This window comes from Sturnus vulgaris, chromosome 24 (assembly GCF_052056855.1).
Source record: "Sturnus vulgaris isolate bStuVul1 chromosome 24, bStuVul1.hap1, whole genome shotgun sequence".
In the NCBI taxonomy this organism is placed as follows: domain Eukaryota; kingdom Metazoa; phylum Chordata; class Aves; order Passeriformes; family Sturnidae; genus Sturnus; species Sturnus vulgaris.
In genome coordinates this window covers 4,261,632-4,274,802 of record NC_142266.1, presented here as the reverse complement: position 1 = coordinate 4,274,802, position 13,171 = coordinate 4,261,632, and the positions used below count along the sequence as shown (strand labels likewise).

The following is a 13,171-nucleotide window of genomic DNA, read 5'->3' as shown; positions in this document are numbered from 1 at the left end:
GGTGCGATGACCCCGTCGCTGATTGGCTCAGGCCGAGGCCAGGAACCGTGGGAGCATTAGTGAACACGCGGGAGATTTGAACGCGCCATGATTGGCCAAGGGGCGGGGCACGTAGAGATGGCCCCGCCCACAGAGCCCCGCCCAGCGGCACTGGGACCCCCGGGCTGGGAAATTCTGGGTTTGGACCCACAGACTGGGACACCCTCGGTTCCGTCCCCCCGACTGGGAGTTCCCGGACTGGGACACCCTGAGTTTGGAACCCCAGGACTGGGATCCCCTGGGCTGGAACCACAGAACCCCGTGCTCCGAGCCCCGGGCTAGAACCGGCGAGGTTGGAACCCTTCGGGCTGGGCCCCCCCGGTCTGCCCTGTGCTGCTGCCCAGCCCCAGGCCCGTGCAGACAAGCACGCCCTGGGCACAGCCCCCCCAGCTCTGCTTGCAAGGGCCACCCAGCTCCGTGTCCCAAGAGGTTCCTGTGGGAACAGGTTATGGTGGGCTGCAGACTTTGGTCACCAGAGTTTATGGTGATGGAGAGGCAGGAAACAGAGGAGCTGGCAGTACCAGCATTCTGTGTCCTGGGTGAAGTATGTTTCTGCTTTTTGAGGCAGATGGTGCTGCTCCTTCCCCTGTATGTTCATTCCCCTTCATCTCACTCTCTTCTCCCTGAACACTTCCAGAACAGTGGCTCAGCAGGAAGCTGAACACAGAACCAGCCCCTGTCCAGTTCAGAACCAGTGGCTCCAGCTCCCAGGGTAGCCATTCTGGTGAAAGCAAATCCTTTGCTCGGTGGGAAGGGAAAGGCTGAGCCAGGGGCAGTGGGATGGCAGCAATGGCCAAGAGTCCTTTGGCCACTGGAGGAGGGACATGAGTAGCTGCCAATGGAACAGGAAATGAACACAGAGACCACAGAGCATTTAAGTGGTGTTATTCACTACAAAAAACAGTCCTGCTCCTCTGCAGGCACCGGTGGAGGGAACAGCAGAGCCCTAAGTCTCTTGAGGAAAATGTTCCTGGGGGATGGTGTTGGGCAGGGTGGCTGGCATGGAGGGGGCTGGCAGTCCATCAAAGGGGCACGTCCATCCCAGGCCCATTCTGAGTCCATCCTGGCTGCTGCAGGCAGCACCAGGTCCTCACTTGTGCTTGGTATGAAGGAACTCCCTGCGGCCCTTGTCACGACCCCCAAAGTACCGCACCCTGTGGATGGCCTGCAGCTGCTCCTCGATGGTAGCCCGGATGTCCACCTCGTCAGGGATGTGCACGTAGCGGATATTCCTGCCGGTCACAAAGAGCTCGTCCAGCTGGGACACGGCGCCCTGCCTGTCCGTGAAGGTCACCTCAGCCAGGCGCACGTTCATGAAGGCGTCCACGCTGGTGACGCGCCCCGTGGCCGCGCTCTCGTCACGCAGCTCCACGGTGGTGACGCGGCCGCACAAGCCCTGCAGCAGGATCACCAGGCTGTTCTCGGCGATGGTGCGCTCCTTCACCGAGTGGCTCACCTCCATGGCGGCTGCGGTGACACAGGGCATGCTCTGGGGCTGGGGACATCCACCCGCTGTGCCTCACACACACCAGTCCTTCTCATGGGCCAACCCCTGCACATTCACCTGCCCACGGACCAACCCCTGCACGAACACCTGCCCACGGACCAACCTCTACACAAACGCCTTCCCACGGATCAACCCCTGCACAAGCACATGCCCACGGACCAAGCTCTGCATAAACACCAGCCCACGGATCAAACCCCGCACATTTGCCTGCCTACGGACCAACCCCTGCACGAACACCTGGCCATGGACCAACTCCTGCACATGGACCTGCACATGGTCGAACCCTGCATGCTCATCTGCGACTGGAGCAGCCCCTGAACATTGCCCCGCGCAGGGACCAAGCTTGCACACAAACCTGCACACTGTACCAAACCTCAAAAGCTCCCCTGCACACACACCACCTGTCATACGCCCACGACCCCTTTCACACTTACCTGCACTCGTACCATTCCTTGCACTCCCACCACCCCTCGCACACCGTCCTTCTCCCCAGTCACTCCCATTCCCCTCGCCCACCCCCCTGGCACACCTGCCCCCCCCCCCCCCCATCCGCTGGGGTGTTCCGTGTCCCCCTCGCACTCTCCCTGCCCTCACCCCCCCGTCCACACTCGCTGTCCCTCTCCCAGGTCCCCCCAATGTCCCCGAACCCCCGCCAGGCCCCCCCCCACGCACTCACTCGCCGCCGCTTCCCGCGCGCTCGCCCGCCCCTCGCGCACGCGCGGCCCCGCCCCCCCCGCCCCGCCCACGGCTGGAAGGGGCGGGGCGATCCCGGGCGGTGTCCGCGTGTCCCAGTGTCCCCAGGTCCCCGTATCCCCATGTCCGGCGTCTGCGTGTCCCGCTGTCCCCATGTCCCGGTCTCCGCTCAGAGCCCGTCCATCAGTGCCAGCAGGTCCTCGCCCTTCTCGGCGCTGCCCGGGCGCGGCTCCGCCACCTCCAGCTCGCCCAGGATGCGGGACAGCTCCGCTCGCCGCCCCGGCTCCTGCGGGACAAACACCGCGCTCAGACCCCGCCGGTGCCGCCACGCCGGTACCGCGGCCGGGACTGGGCTGGGCTGGGCTGGGACGTGCCCCTTCTACATCCAAGTCGGCTAAAAACTTGCTCTGGTATTTGTCAGGATTCAAGTTTTCTTAGTAAATATTCACCAATTCCACTGTCTTGGCAGAAAATTGGCTATTACTTAGATATGAGCTTAAGCGAAATGGGAAAAAAATGTATTTTTAAATCCCTACTCTAGGTGAAACATAGTCCTTAGCAAGGCAGGGATGGTGAGAACAAGTGATAGGAAACATGTTACATACCTGTGTGGCTTCAATGTTGATAACCTTGTAGGACAACTCCTCTGGTCTGGTCTGTGCAGCATGTCTCAATTAAAAACATGAAAAGAGTGGTTAATCCCATGAACATGCATAAGGAAATTATAAAAAACAGACTTCATGAGGCTCCTGTAGGCACAAATGATGCTCAGAGGATGCTCACAGGGCCAGATTGGATGGGGCTTGAAGCAACCTGGTCTACTGGAAGGTGTCTCTTCCCATAGCAGAGTAGAATTAGAGGACCCTTAAGGTCCCTTCCAACCCAAACCATTCTGGAATTCTATGAAGTTTGGACAATGCCTCTGTTCCTGCTTGGCAAATTAATGTATTCACCCCAGTTTGGAGGCTTCTCCCTGTCCTAGATATTTTTGTTAGGTGTAGAAGAGCAGGAATATTTCTGTAGCTGAGATAAGAAGCAGATAGAATCATTCTGCTAAAATAGCTGAAGGATGTTTCTGTCTAGAGGCTTTGGGAGCAAGGCTGCATCACAGGAAACATCCTGGAGCAGGATAACAATGTGCTGGTGTGTCCCTAAAGCTGTTGAGGGCGAGCCTTGCTCTCCAGGGCTCCCCATAGGGCACCCCAAACCCAAAGCAGAAAGGACTCCAGCATACTCTTCCTCCTCATCGGTTGTGAACAAATTCAGCCGAAATCCTGTGTCGCCACCAGCAGGTTTTTGGATGTCCAAACCTCCCAGCAGCCGGGCCAGAAAGTTCAGCTCTTCTTTAGCAAGAGGGTTGGGGGCTATGTTCTCCTGCAGGAAAAAAAAATTGGGCCATTACCTGGGAGATTTGGGCTGCAAGGAGCTTTGATATTCCATGTATGTCCTTCATATATTTCTGATATTCCATCCATGTCCTTCAGAGGGATATAAACACACGTCCCTGTTATTCCTGGGACAGATTGTGCAGATAACCAGTATTCACCAGCTTGATACTGGAAATGGTTGCTTGAATTTATAGACTCAGCACAAGCTACTTTTCCAGCTAAACTGAACAGATGAGAAATCTGTAAAGCCAACTTTCTGTTTTCTGAGGAGATTAAAACGGAAACAAGCACATCCTTTCATGAGTGTGTGGATTCTTTTGGAAAATGTGCACTTCCCCTGGCTTCAAAGGACTGGGGAGGATTAGATGAGGCTCTGACAAGAACTGAAAAGCTTCCCCGAACTTATCCCTTATCTAGAGACAAAGAATTTGGCCAGTTTAAGCAGTGACAGGAACAGGACAACACTGACCTTTGCCTGGGATGCCAGAGTTTTGGATGACCCCGACATGTGTGTCTCCACTGGCCGGGTCACACTGTACCTAGAGGAAAAACACACAGGGAAGAACAGTTTGCTCTGGGATGAAGTACAGCAATTTTAGGATATTTTTCTGAAGACTGAACAATTGCAATGAGAAGTTACAGCTCAGTGTGGTGCAATACTGAGGCAAAAAGGTGTGTGAGGGACAAAGCTGTGAGAAGGAATACAGATGTCTCTGGATGGAAAATGTGCATTAAAGCAGTGGAGAACAGAGAGGATTTCTTAACTATGGTTACATTAAACCACACTGCACATAAGATGCAGCACCACGTGAGAACACTCTTTCCTCAGCTCCACCGTGGACATAAATCAAAGTTTTGTTGTTTTCTTCAGCTCTTTTATACACTGTCCACACGTGTCCTGGTGCAGGATGGCACCTTGTAACAAAGTTAACCTTAGCAAAGGAGGCCAAAACCACACCAGGCTGAAGATGTGCTTCTGAACAATCCATCAGTATTTGGTTCAGGTTTCTACATAGAACAAAAATTACTTACATATTTGTTCCAAGTTTGAGGACTCTGTCTCCATAAAGCTCAAAAGATCCTTCCCTTTGTGGAGTAACATAATTTCCAGCAGTGGTGAACTCAGTCCTTTTAACTTCCACTCCTTTATGATTGAATATCCTTAAAAACAAGGCATTATTAAAACATTTGGTAGTTTCAGTCCTGATTTTACTACCTAGTTCCTCTGCATTTTGCACGAGGGGAATAAAACTCTATTCCATACATTGTTAAATGTCTCTGTTATGGGATAAATTGCTAATAGCTAATTTACTGGGATAAAAAACTCCCAAAGCAGCTCAACATTTCATTGCTGGGTGACTTAGTTCCAAATCCTGCCCTTTAAATAATATTTTCTGGAGGTTCAGCTATCCATGCAATAGGAATGGCAGTTTGAGCTGGATTCCTGAGCCCTCTGGCATGAAATGCTCCTCCCTGAGCAGCCTCACACATGGCACCAGCTCACCTGATGAGCCCTGGCACCTCTGTGCCCCATGGGACAGGCCCTGAGATTGGCAGCACGAAATGACCATTCGAGTTCTGCACTTTATCCTTCAGGAAGAGGGAGACCTGCAAAAGGACATCACAAACATCACTGGAGAAATCCTCCACGGACCTTCCCATCCAAATTCCCTGAAATCTGAGCTTGAGCCTCTCTGCCTACACTGGGGAAGGTTTCCCAGAGCTCCTGAGTGTGTGTGTAGGGATGTATTTACAAAGCCAGTGATGTGGAATTGTGGTCCAGAGGATGGGCACACTGATGTAACATGAAAAAAATTACATTAAAAATTACGTCCTGTTTATGCACCCAAGTGTGACCAATTTGTTTAGAGAACATCAAGACTTCACGCTCAGGTTTCCTATCAAGTTTCTTCTAAAAGGAAACATGGATTTATCAATCAACAAATCACACTAGTAGAGATTCCTTTTTCCATAATATTGTAGAATTATTCAGCATTATTGCAGTATATGTACTCAATCTGTGAAATTTGAGTGCAATTATAAGCACATCAAGATGACTGAAAAGCACAAGCAACAATCCCAAACCTGCAGTGTTTATAAGCAGACCCCTTGGTATTCCAGCCCCAAACTCCCTGTCATTCTCCTTGCCTAAATGGATTGGGCTCTTACCCTGATGTGCATGTCCTGGAAGAAAATGAGAAGTGTTTGCCTGATGAGCTGGAATTCACCATCAGAGAGACAGTTGTAGGTCTGGAAAAGGAAAATCATCATGCAAGGGTTTACAGGTGTGCCATGTCCCACCCAGGGAAAGAGGGAACAAATACAGCTGAATATTCTGATCCACTTGCAGGGGGAGCAGAAATGCTCTAAGGGGGCTGCTGCTCGTTATCAGTAATTATTGTCTGCGACTGAAACTCTGATTTAATTTCTGCTGAAATCAGTAGAGACTTAAATCAGGCTGAATAAACAATATCTTGATTTAAACTGAGCCAGCAGAAAAATACTACTTGACTCACAGCCCTCTCCAAAGTAGTAATTCATCCCTAAGAGGAAAAAACCCCATAAAATCAAACCCCAGTGTGTCTCACCCTTTTTCTGAGGACTCTTACTTCAATCAGCCGCCGGAAGGTCTCATCCACCTGGTTCAGAATGCCAGGGGAGTCGGAGATGAAATCCTTGATGGCATCCAGGTGGTTGAACGTGACCAGCAGAATGTCCCTGGGCCGAGGGCACAGCAGCACTTGGTACTTGAAGGCCATGGTCATGAGGTCGTAGAGCTGCAAAGGAACACAGGAACATTGGTCCTGCCACAGAGGAAACCTCCCAGGCAAGGACAGAGGGATTCAATCAGGCCAGTGCCTGCCTATGGCACAAGGAACCAAGCTTAATTTCCTAAAAAAACAAGACCTCTGCAGCCACATCCTCAGCCTTACTGCTGGCTCTCCAATGTCACCAGTGCTCAGTGAGGTCACATCTTGAGTACTGGGTCCAGTTCTTGGCCCCTCAGTGCAAGAGAGACTTTGAGGTTCTGGAGCGTGTCCAGAGATGGGGGTGGAGCTGGGGAAGGGGCTGGAGCACCTGAAGCAAAGGAGAGGGCTCAGACTGGAGAAAAAGAGGCTCAGGTGGGACCTTCTGGCTCTGCATAACTCCCGGACAGGAGGGGACAACCAGGGTGGGTCAGGCTCTGCTCCCATGGAACTGGGACAGGAGGAGAAGGAATGGCCTCAGGCTGTGCCAGGGGAGGCTCAGGCTGGACATCAGGAGGAATTTCTGCATGGAAATGTTGATTAAACATTGGAAGGGGCTGTCCAGGCAGGTGGTGAAGCCCCCATCCCTGGAGATGTCCAAGGAATGACTGGATATGGCCCTCAGTGTTCTGGACTGGGTGACAAGGTGGGAATTTGGCACATGTTGGACTCGAGGCTCTAGGAGAGCTTTTCCAATCTCACTGATCCTATAAATTTCAGAAGCCCTGACACCTGGATGGAGGGCTCTCTGCTAATCCTACCATCCCTACCCATCCTTACCAATTTTTCCTAAATTGGCTGTGGATACACTGTTTGCAGGCAATAACTCTAACACCTGCAGCTGCAAGACAGTGGGTATCAGTACAGAAATACAGATGTTTATCCACTCACATATACCATATATGTGTATATTTTTAATATCTATGAAAACACCTGATAAACTTAAGGAATGCTTAGTGAACTTGTTCAAATCAAACATTTAGCTCTTCAAGCAGAAATACTCAGTTCTGAAGCAGCCGATACCACCACGGATTTCCTTGGCCGAGAACCATTTTCACAAGGAAAGCTGTTCCAAAATGCTTCAAAATGGTAAAGCCACAGGTTAATTATTGCAACAGAAACTGGTGAAGGGCAGCTGGAGAGTGCAGCAGAGGCAGGCTGGGCAGCAGGGCTGTGTTACCTTGTCCATGCTGGCCTGGTTCAGTCTCATGATGGAGGCGTGAGCCAGCCGGTCGTACACGGTGCGCAGGGCTTTCTTGGAATACAGATCCTGGGGTTTGAACAGCTCCTCCATGAATTTTTTGTTGAACATGGTGGTGATGATGTCGTTCATAACTGCAAAGACAAAGAGGCTGTGTGGTTTGCTCCAGAACAGCGTGCTCCTGGTCCATGCCAGCTGCAAAGGTCACACTGGGGTTACCTGTGCAGAGCAGGGACAGAGCACAACAGGAGAGGGGGAACAGCACCTCTGGATCCAGCACTGCCTCAGTCCCACCTGGGCTGAGCCAGCTGATGTCCCCCAGGACACAAATGCCACCTGAGCTGAAGGCAGCAGTCCCTGTTTCCCAGTGGGAATAAGGCTGGCTTTGTTAACCTGGTTTAACAGCTATAGTTGGCACTTTTCACTTTTAAATAATATTGCTTGTAGGCTGCTCTGATATGTTATGATCTAAAAAAGCTGCAGTTCTGCTTCCTAAGGAGAGTGGTTTGCACTGTGGTAGATCTTTGCAGATTGCAGCTGCCTGGCTGTGCCTGTTCCTTGACACCCTCTGACACCATCAGTCTATTTTTTAACTTCTCAACAGAAGCTCCTGCAAGGCTCTCTGTAATCTTTATTCCAAACTGATTAACAGGTATTTAATAAAGCATTTATATCCCTGGGATATCTATATCAACTCATTCAGGGCTCTCACAGCTGAAACATCTGCAGGCCCTAGAGTTTCAAATGCAGAGCCCCAGATTTCCTTACTTGTGGTTCATTTTTTTATGTGTAAATTTAGCTATGGAACTGTTTTATTACTGAGGAGTTCTTAGAGCTCAGGAGTGCTGAGTGTGAGGGCTGTGCTCTGGTTATTGAGCTTTTAATGCAAACAAGATGGAAAACATTGAGCAGTGGTTCCAGCAGATGCAGCATCTGAGCTTTTGTGCTGGATCTGCCACTTTTATTATCTCCCTGATACCCTCTAAAGAGTTATCATCAATAAACATTTATTTTTCTATCAAAAAAGGTAAATGAATACATCAGGTCACAGATTACTGTACAAGCATGGATTTTCCTAAGCAGATGACTGTTACAAAGCTCATAATGCCAGACAATTCTTGTGGATTAGAAAAATCTCAGAATAAATAATAAGAAAAAAAAAAAGGAAAAGGAGAAAAAGTAAACATACAGAGAGTGGTAGTGACCAGTGGTTTGAATTATTGCCCTAATGATTCCCTGGGGGGGTCAGACACCTGGCTTTTCACACCTGTCCTACACCAAGAGACAAACCAAAGGTAATTTCCCTGTCACTTCATCTCTTCCTAGAGGATAAACTCCCTGGGGACTGCTGTGTTCCCAAGGGCAGAGCAGAGAGAAGTGATTCTCTCTCCTCTCAAAACCTGCTGGCTGCAGGTTCCTCATGCATTGGTCACACACAGCTCAGCAGCCCCTGGGCTGAACCTGACAGGGCTCCCTAATCCTGGTTTAAACACCCCAAAGCCACAGACAGATCTCAGCTCCTGAGCACTCTGGACTATGAATACACCTAATTAAAAATGGGAAAAATGTCCCTTCTTCCTCCCTTCCTTTCAAATAAACTGGCCATAAAACAATCCCTACTTGGAATCTCAGGCAGAAATTCCCTATTTTTTGTGGAGAAAATAAAATGTATTAGTACTAGTAGATATTAGTATCTAGTTAATTTTGCAGGGAATCAATTATGACAAAAATAAAAAATTCTGCTTTATACTGATATTAAGGAAAATATTTTTAAGCTGCTTGTGTGTGCCACCCTGAGAAAGACTTCTCCTGTCACAAACAACCCAAACCACCAGGAGGCAGCTCCCAGTACACTGATTTTTCAACAGAATCAAAGTCTGTGTGAACCACAGACATAAATTATCTTCTGAAATTAAAACCTCTTGTGTGGGCTATAAAAAGAACTGAGAAAGACATAAAAAAAAAATCACGGTAAAGGGCAAATTGATAATAAATCTCTCAATGTTTGATAATGACACAGCAAAGGTCTCAGGGGGGCCCTGGAGTGGCCATGGCAGGTGACACAGGAGCATTGGCCCAGGGACATGGCACAAGCAACACAGAAAAAGCAACTGAGCAGAGAGGGGAGGTCATCAACTGGGATGAGAGGAGGGAAACCAGTGCAGCCAGTGCAATGGACAGGACTGAAGCTGGGGGTGATGGCAGCTGTCACCTCCCCATGCCAAGGCTGTGGTGACAAACAGCACGTGCCACTGGCATGGCTGGGATGCATGAATGAGACTGGAGCTATGCCTGGGTGATGCTGGTGCTTCCTGGAGGATGTTTGGGGCAGCAGAAGGAACATTCTGAGTTCTGGACAGTTACCCTGCATGCCACAGGCTCGTGGCTCCTCGGGGACCCTCATCAGGGCTCCATCAGTGACAGCCCCAGGTGGTGACTCCAGGACCCTCCCGAGATCCCCAGGAGCACTGAGCACAGGCAAAGTGTCCTCTGTCACAGGAGAAGTGATGGGTCAGCCTGGGACCTGCCCCTGAGCCACCCCTGCCTCGCTGTGTCACAGCTCGGGGCAGCTCCTCGTTGTTTTGGATGGGATGGAATTTGTTCCTGCACTTCTGAGTTAAAGGCTGGGAAAAGGGTGTGCTTGGAAACAGGATATAATGGTAAGAAAAAAGCTGGGGCAATCTCCAGGACATCAACATTTACCTTCAGTAAATATGAAAACCTACTAAAATGATGCTTATTTTGCAAAACATGAATCATAACCTTGATTCCTCTTTAAAAAGGGCTGCTCAGAAGGACCCTGTAAGTTCTGCTCACCGAGCAAAAACCTGAGATTCAAGAGATTTATTTCCTCATTCTTTAGCACAGCCTTTGCTGGAGACTCCTGTTCCAGGACAGATTCCAGAGGGAAAGGTGTTCACACCTTGGCTACTCCCCTGCAGCATCCAAGGACTCAATCCCACCCTCAGGATCACTGCAGTCAGGATGAGCTTGGCTGAGGTGTGGGCACCTGCTCCTTTGGGATCCCTCTGCCAGGTGTGACCACCAGCACAGGTGGGTAAAGCAGCTGGGATGGGAATGCCTTCGATCATCCCTGGAGTTCACCTGTCCAAACCCTGAGCAATGAATTAGATAAAACCTTAGAAAAAGGGAATATACCAAATATTCCTGCATTTAAGCAGAAAAACAACCTGCACAACGCCCACGCAATTACATGCTTGCATGAAAACAGTGGTAAAGAAACACAAATACCATTTTTGCAGGCAAGACCACCAGGATAAAAAGATCTTGATCCATTTATAGTCTTGGTTCAATGAACAGCTGATTTTTGAGGCCATATGATTTTAAGATATGGTCTGTTTTTTCACAGATTTACAGTCAAAAGGGTATTTAAGAACCGGGTGAGAATTACTGTTCATTTGTGACACTGACTGAAGGCTGCAGGAACAGCCTCAGGTGTTCAGGCACGATGAGCCCCAGGTGTGCACGTGGGGTTGGACTGGTGCATGCAGCCAGCAGTTACTGTACCTCGTTTCCTGTCCACATCTGTCCATTCATCTACACGAAGCATATAAAACAAAACAGCAGTTCAAGATGTAAGAACAAGAGTTGCAAGGAGAAGAAAAGAAATAAAAAGAAATAAGCTTAAAAAGAAAAAAAAAAAAGCTAACTAATGGATTTTGTGTCTTCTCATCAGCATTCAGCACTGAATGAGAACCTCACCCTCCCCTTGGATTAAATCCTGCTGCTTCAGTGCACAACAAATTTTACCCTTTGCATGAGCTTGGGTAGTTTTCAGCTGTATTTTGCACTTACAAGTAACCAGCATTTGAGTGAACAGCTTTAAGCATCAACAAACACATCAGCATTAACACAATTTTTTGGAAGAAAAAAAAAAATCCCTATATGGACAAACTGAAACAGTCCAATTCTCCTGCTGAGATACTCCACCAAGATTTAATTTAGCTAAAATCCTAAACGTGTCCCTGTATGTACAGCAGTAAACTTCTGTCAGATCATTTCCTCTTCAGGACACACATGAAAAATTACAGATTTCCCCCTCACAAACAATACAATAATTACACAGTGAAGCCTTTGTTGTTTAGTACTTCATAAAGGACAGGCAGAAGGGATAATACCAAGCTCATATCAAGCTGATTTTTTATTAAAGAATCACAGAGCTTCCCGAGGCACATTCCCCATCCCCTGACAGAGAGGTGCAAGGACTTGTAAAGCAAAGCTTTAATTTGAAGTGGTAAATACAGAGGTGCTTGGCTGTGAGCTGGAGTTTCATGCCCCATGTGAAGGCACTCAGTTTTCACAGGGATTTTGGCCAAATGAGATTGTACAAAAGCCAGACAAGGGTTTCAGGAGCCGTACTGGTATTTGAATTTCACACAATTGCACATGCTGGGTCTGCACAAGATTTACAAATTTATTCCTGGAAACTCCTTCCCATTCCAAAGCAACCTGGTCTGCCCCAAACAGTCCAGGACTGGGCTGACATAACCAAATCCTGAGTTATTTTGATTCCAAAACTGCATTTCTGAAGCATTAGCCCCCGAACTGAGCACAGAAACACTGACACCGACTCCACTTTCTCCTTCTGTGTGAGACCCTCCCAAACCAATCTCAGCAACTCCTTTGGGCTGTTCTTACCACAGGAACTCCAGCGAGCTGATCAACCCAACGGGCTGTGCTTCCCAGTGGGGACCACACAACACTGAGGGTTGATTTCTGTGATAATTACTGTGGTAATTGCTGCGAGAGAGCCCTGAAATCGGGCCAAGGAAACTCCTAAATTCCTGCCCTGGACCAGCACTGATGCCGTCAGTTCGCAGCATCCTCTGGTGACAGCACAGCGTGTCCCTGCGCGTCCCGGTGCAACAAATGACAGGAGGAGGGGACACAGTCTTAAGCTGCGCCAAGGGAAGTTTAAGTTAGATGTCAGAAAAAAATTCTTCACTGAAAGAGTGATTGGGCAATGGAATTGTCTGCCCAGAGAGGGGGTGGAGTCACCAGCCGTGGATGTGTTTAAAAAAGGACTGGACGTGGCACTCGGTGCCAGGGTTTAGCTGATGAGGACGTGTTAGGTCATAGGTTGGGCCAGGTGATCCTACAGGTCTTTTCCAACCTGGTTCATTCCGTGATTCTATGGGAACCGGCACGGCCGGGGGGAGCAGCCCAGAGCCCTGCCCGGGGACACCGGCAGTGCCACCAGCGGCTCCCCGGGAGCGCTGGGAGCGGAGGGACCCGTGCCCGGCCCCCGCCCGCCGCTCACCTTTGCGCGCCTTCTCTCCGGGGATGCTCTGGGCGCGAAGCCGCTGGTCCAGGATGTAGAGCATCTCCCCGCCCAGGTTCAGGAACAGCAGCGGCAGCGTCCGCGCCGACATGGCCCCGGCACGGCCCCGCTCCCGCTCCCCGGCACGGCCCCGCTCCCGCTCCCCGGGCCGCCGCCGCCGCCGTTGCCGGGCAGCCGCGGGGCCAATCAGAGCGCGCCGTCTTGGCCGGCTGGGCCGCGCGTGCGCATCGGCCCCGGTTCGAGTGCGCGTCATCTGGGTCCGAGTGCGCGCATCATCCCGATCTGTGTGCGCGC

At 50.1% G+C, this 13,171-nt stretch overlaps 2 protein-coding genes across 3 annotated transcripts; both read right to left on the bottom strand.

Moving 5' to 3' along the window:
- Positions 1-907: 907 nt before the first annotated feature.
- Positions 908-2,181, bottom strand: LSM10 (LSM10, U7 small nuclear RNA associated). The gene has a single exon (XM_014881273.2). The coding sequence runs from the start codon at positions 1,523-1,525 to the stop codon at positions 1,130-1,132; it is 396 nt and encodes a 131-aa protein (XP_014736759.2). The 5' UTR covers positions 1,526-2,181; the 3' UTR covers positions 908-1,129.
- A 139-nt stretch (positions 2,182-2,320) lies between these two features.
- Positions 2,321-13,005, bottom strand: OSCP1 (organic solute carrier partner 1). Of its 2 annotated transcripts, XM_088178283.1 has the most exons (11): positions 12,857-13,005; positions 11,104-11,133; positions 7,555-7,709; positions 6,237-6,404; positions 5,797-5,877; positions 5,132-5,235; positions 4,660-4,788; positions 4,097-4,166; positions 3,474-3,613; positions 2,845-2,908; positions 2,321-2,525 (listed from the first exon to the last, which is right to left on the bottom strand). In XM_088178283.1, exons 1-11 carry the CDS (start codon positions 12,966-12,968, stop codon positions 2,409-2,411), a joined length of 1,170 nt encoding a protein of 389 aa, XP_088034409.1. In that variant the 5' UTR covers positions 12,969-13,005; the 3' UTR covers positions 2,321-2,408. The 2 variants fall into 2 exon arrangements, with proteins under 2 accessions (XP_088034409.1, XP_014736753.1); XM_014881267.2 differs by lacking the exon at positions 11,104-11,133 and having other exon boundaries at positions 2,322-2,525.
- Between the last annotated feature and the right edge of the window lie 166 nt (positions 13,006-13,171).

Bases quoted from the DNA above. Each gene is read 5' to 3' on its own strand.
- LSM10 (XM_014881273.2), bottom strand. From the start codon at position 1,525: ATGCCCTGTGTCACCGCAGCCGCCATGGAGGTGAGCCACTCGGTGAAG.
- OSCP1 (XM_088178283.1), bottom strand. From the start codon at position 12,968: ATGTCGGCGCGGACGCTGCCGCTGCTGTTCCTGAACCTGGGCGGGGAG. The intron at 5,878-6,236 runs GTAAGAGTCCTC...TTCCTTTTCCAG, and splicing joins CCTTCCGGCGGCTGATTGAA to ACCTACAACTGTCTCTCTGA. The intron at 2,526-2,844 runs GTATGTAACATG...TTTGTCCCGCAG, and splicing joins TCAACATTGAAGCCACACAG to GAGCCGGGGCGGCGAGCGGA.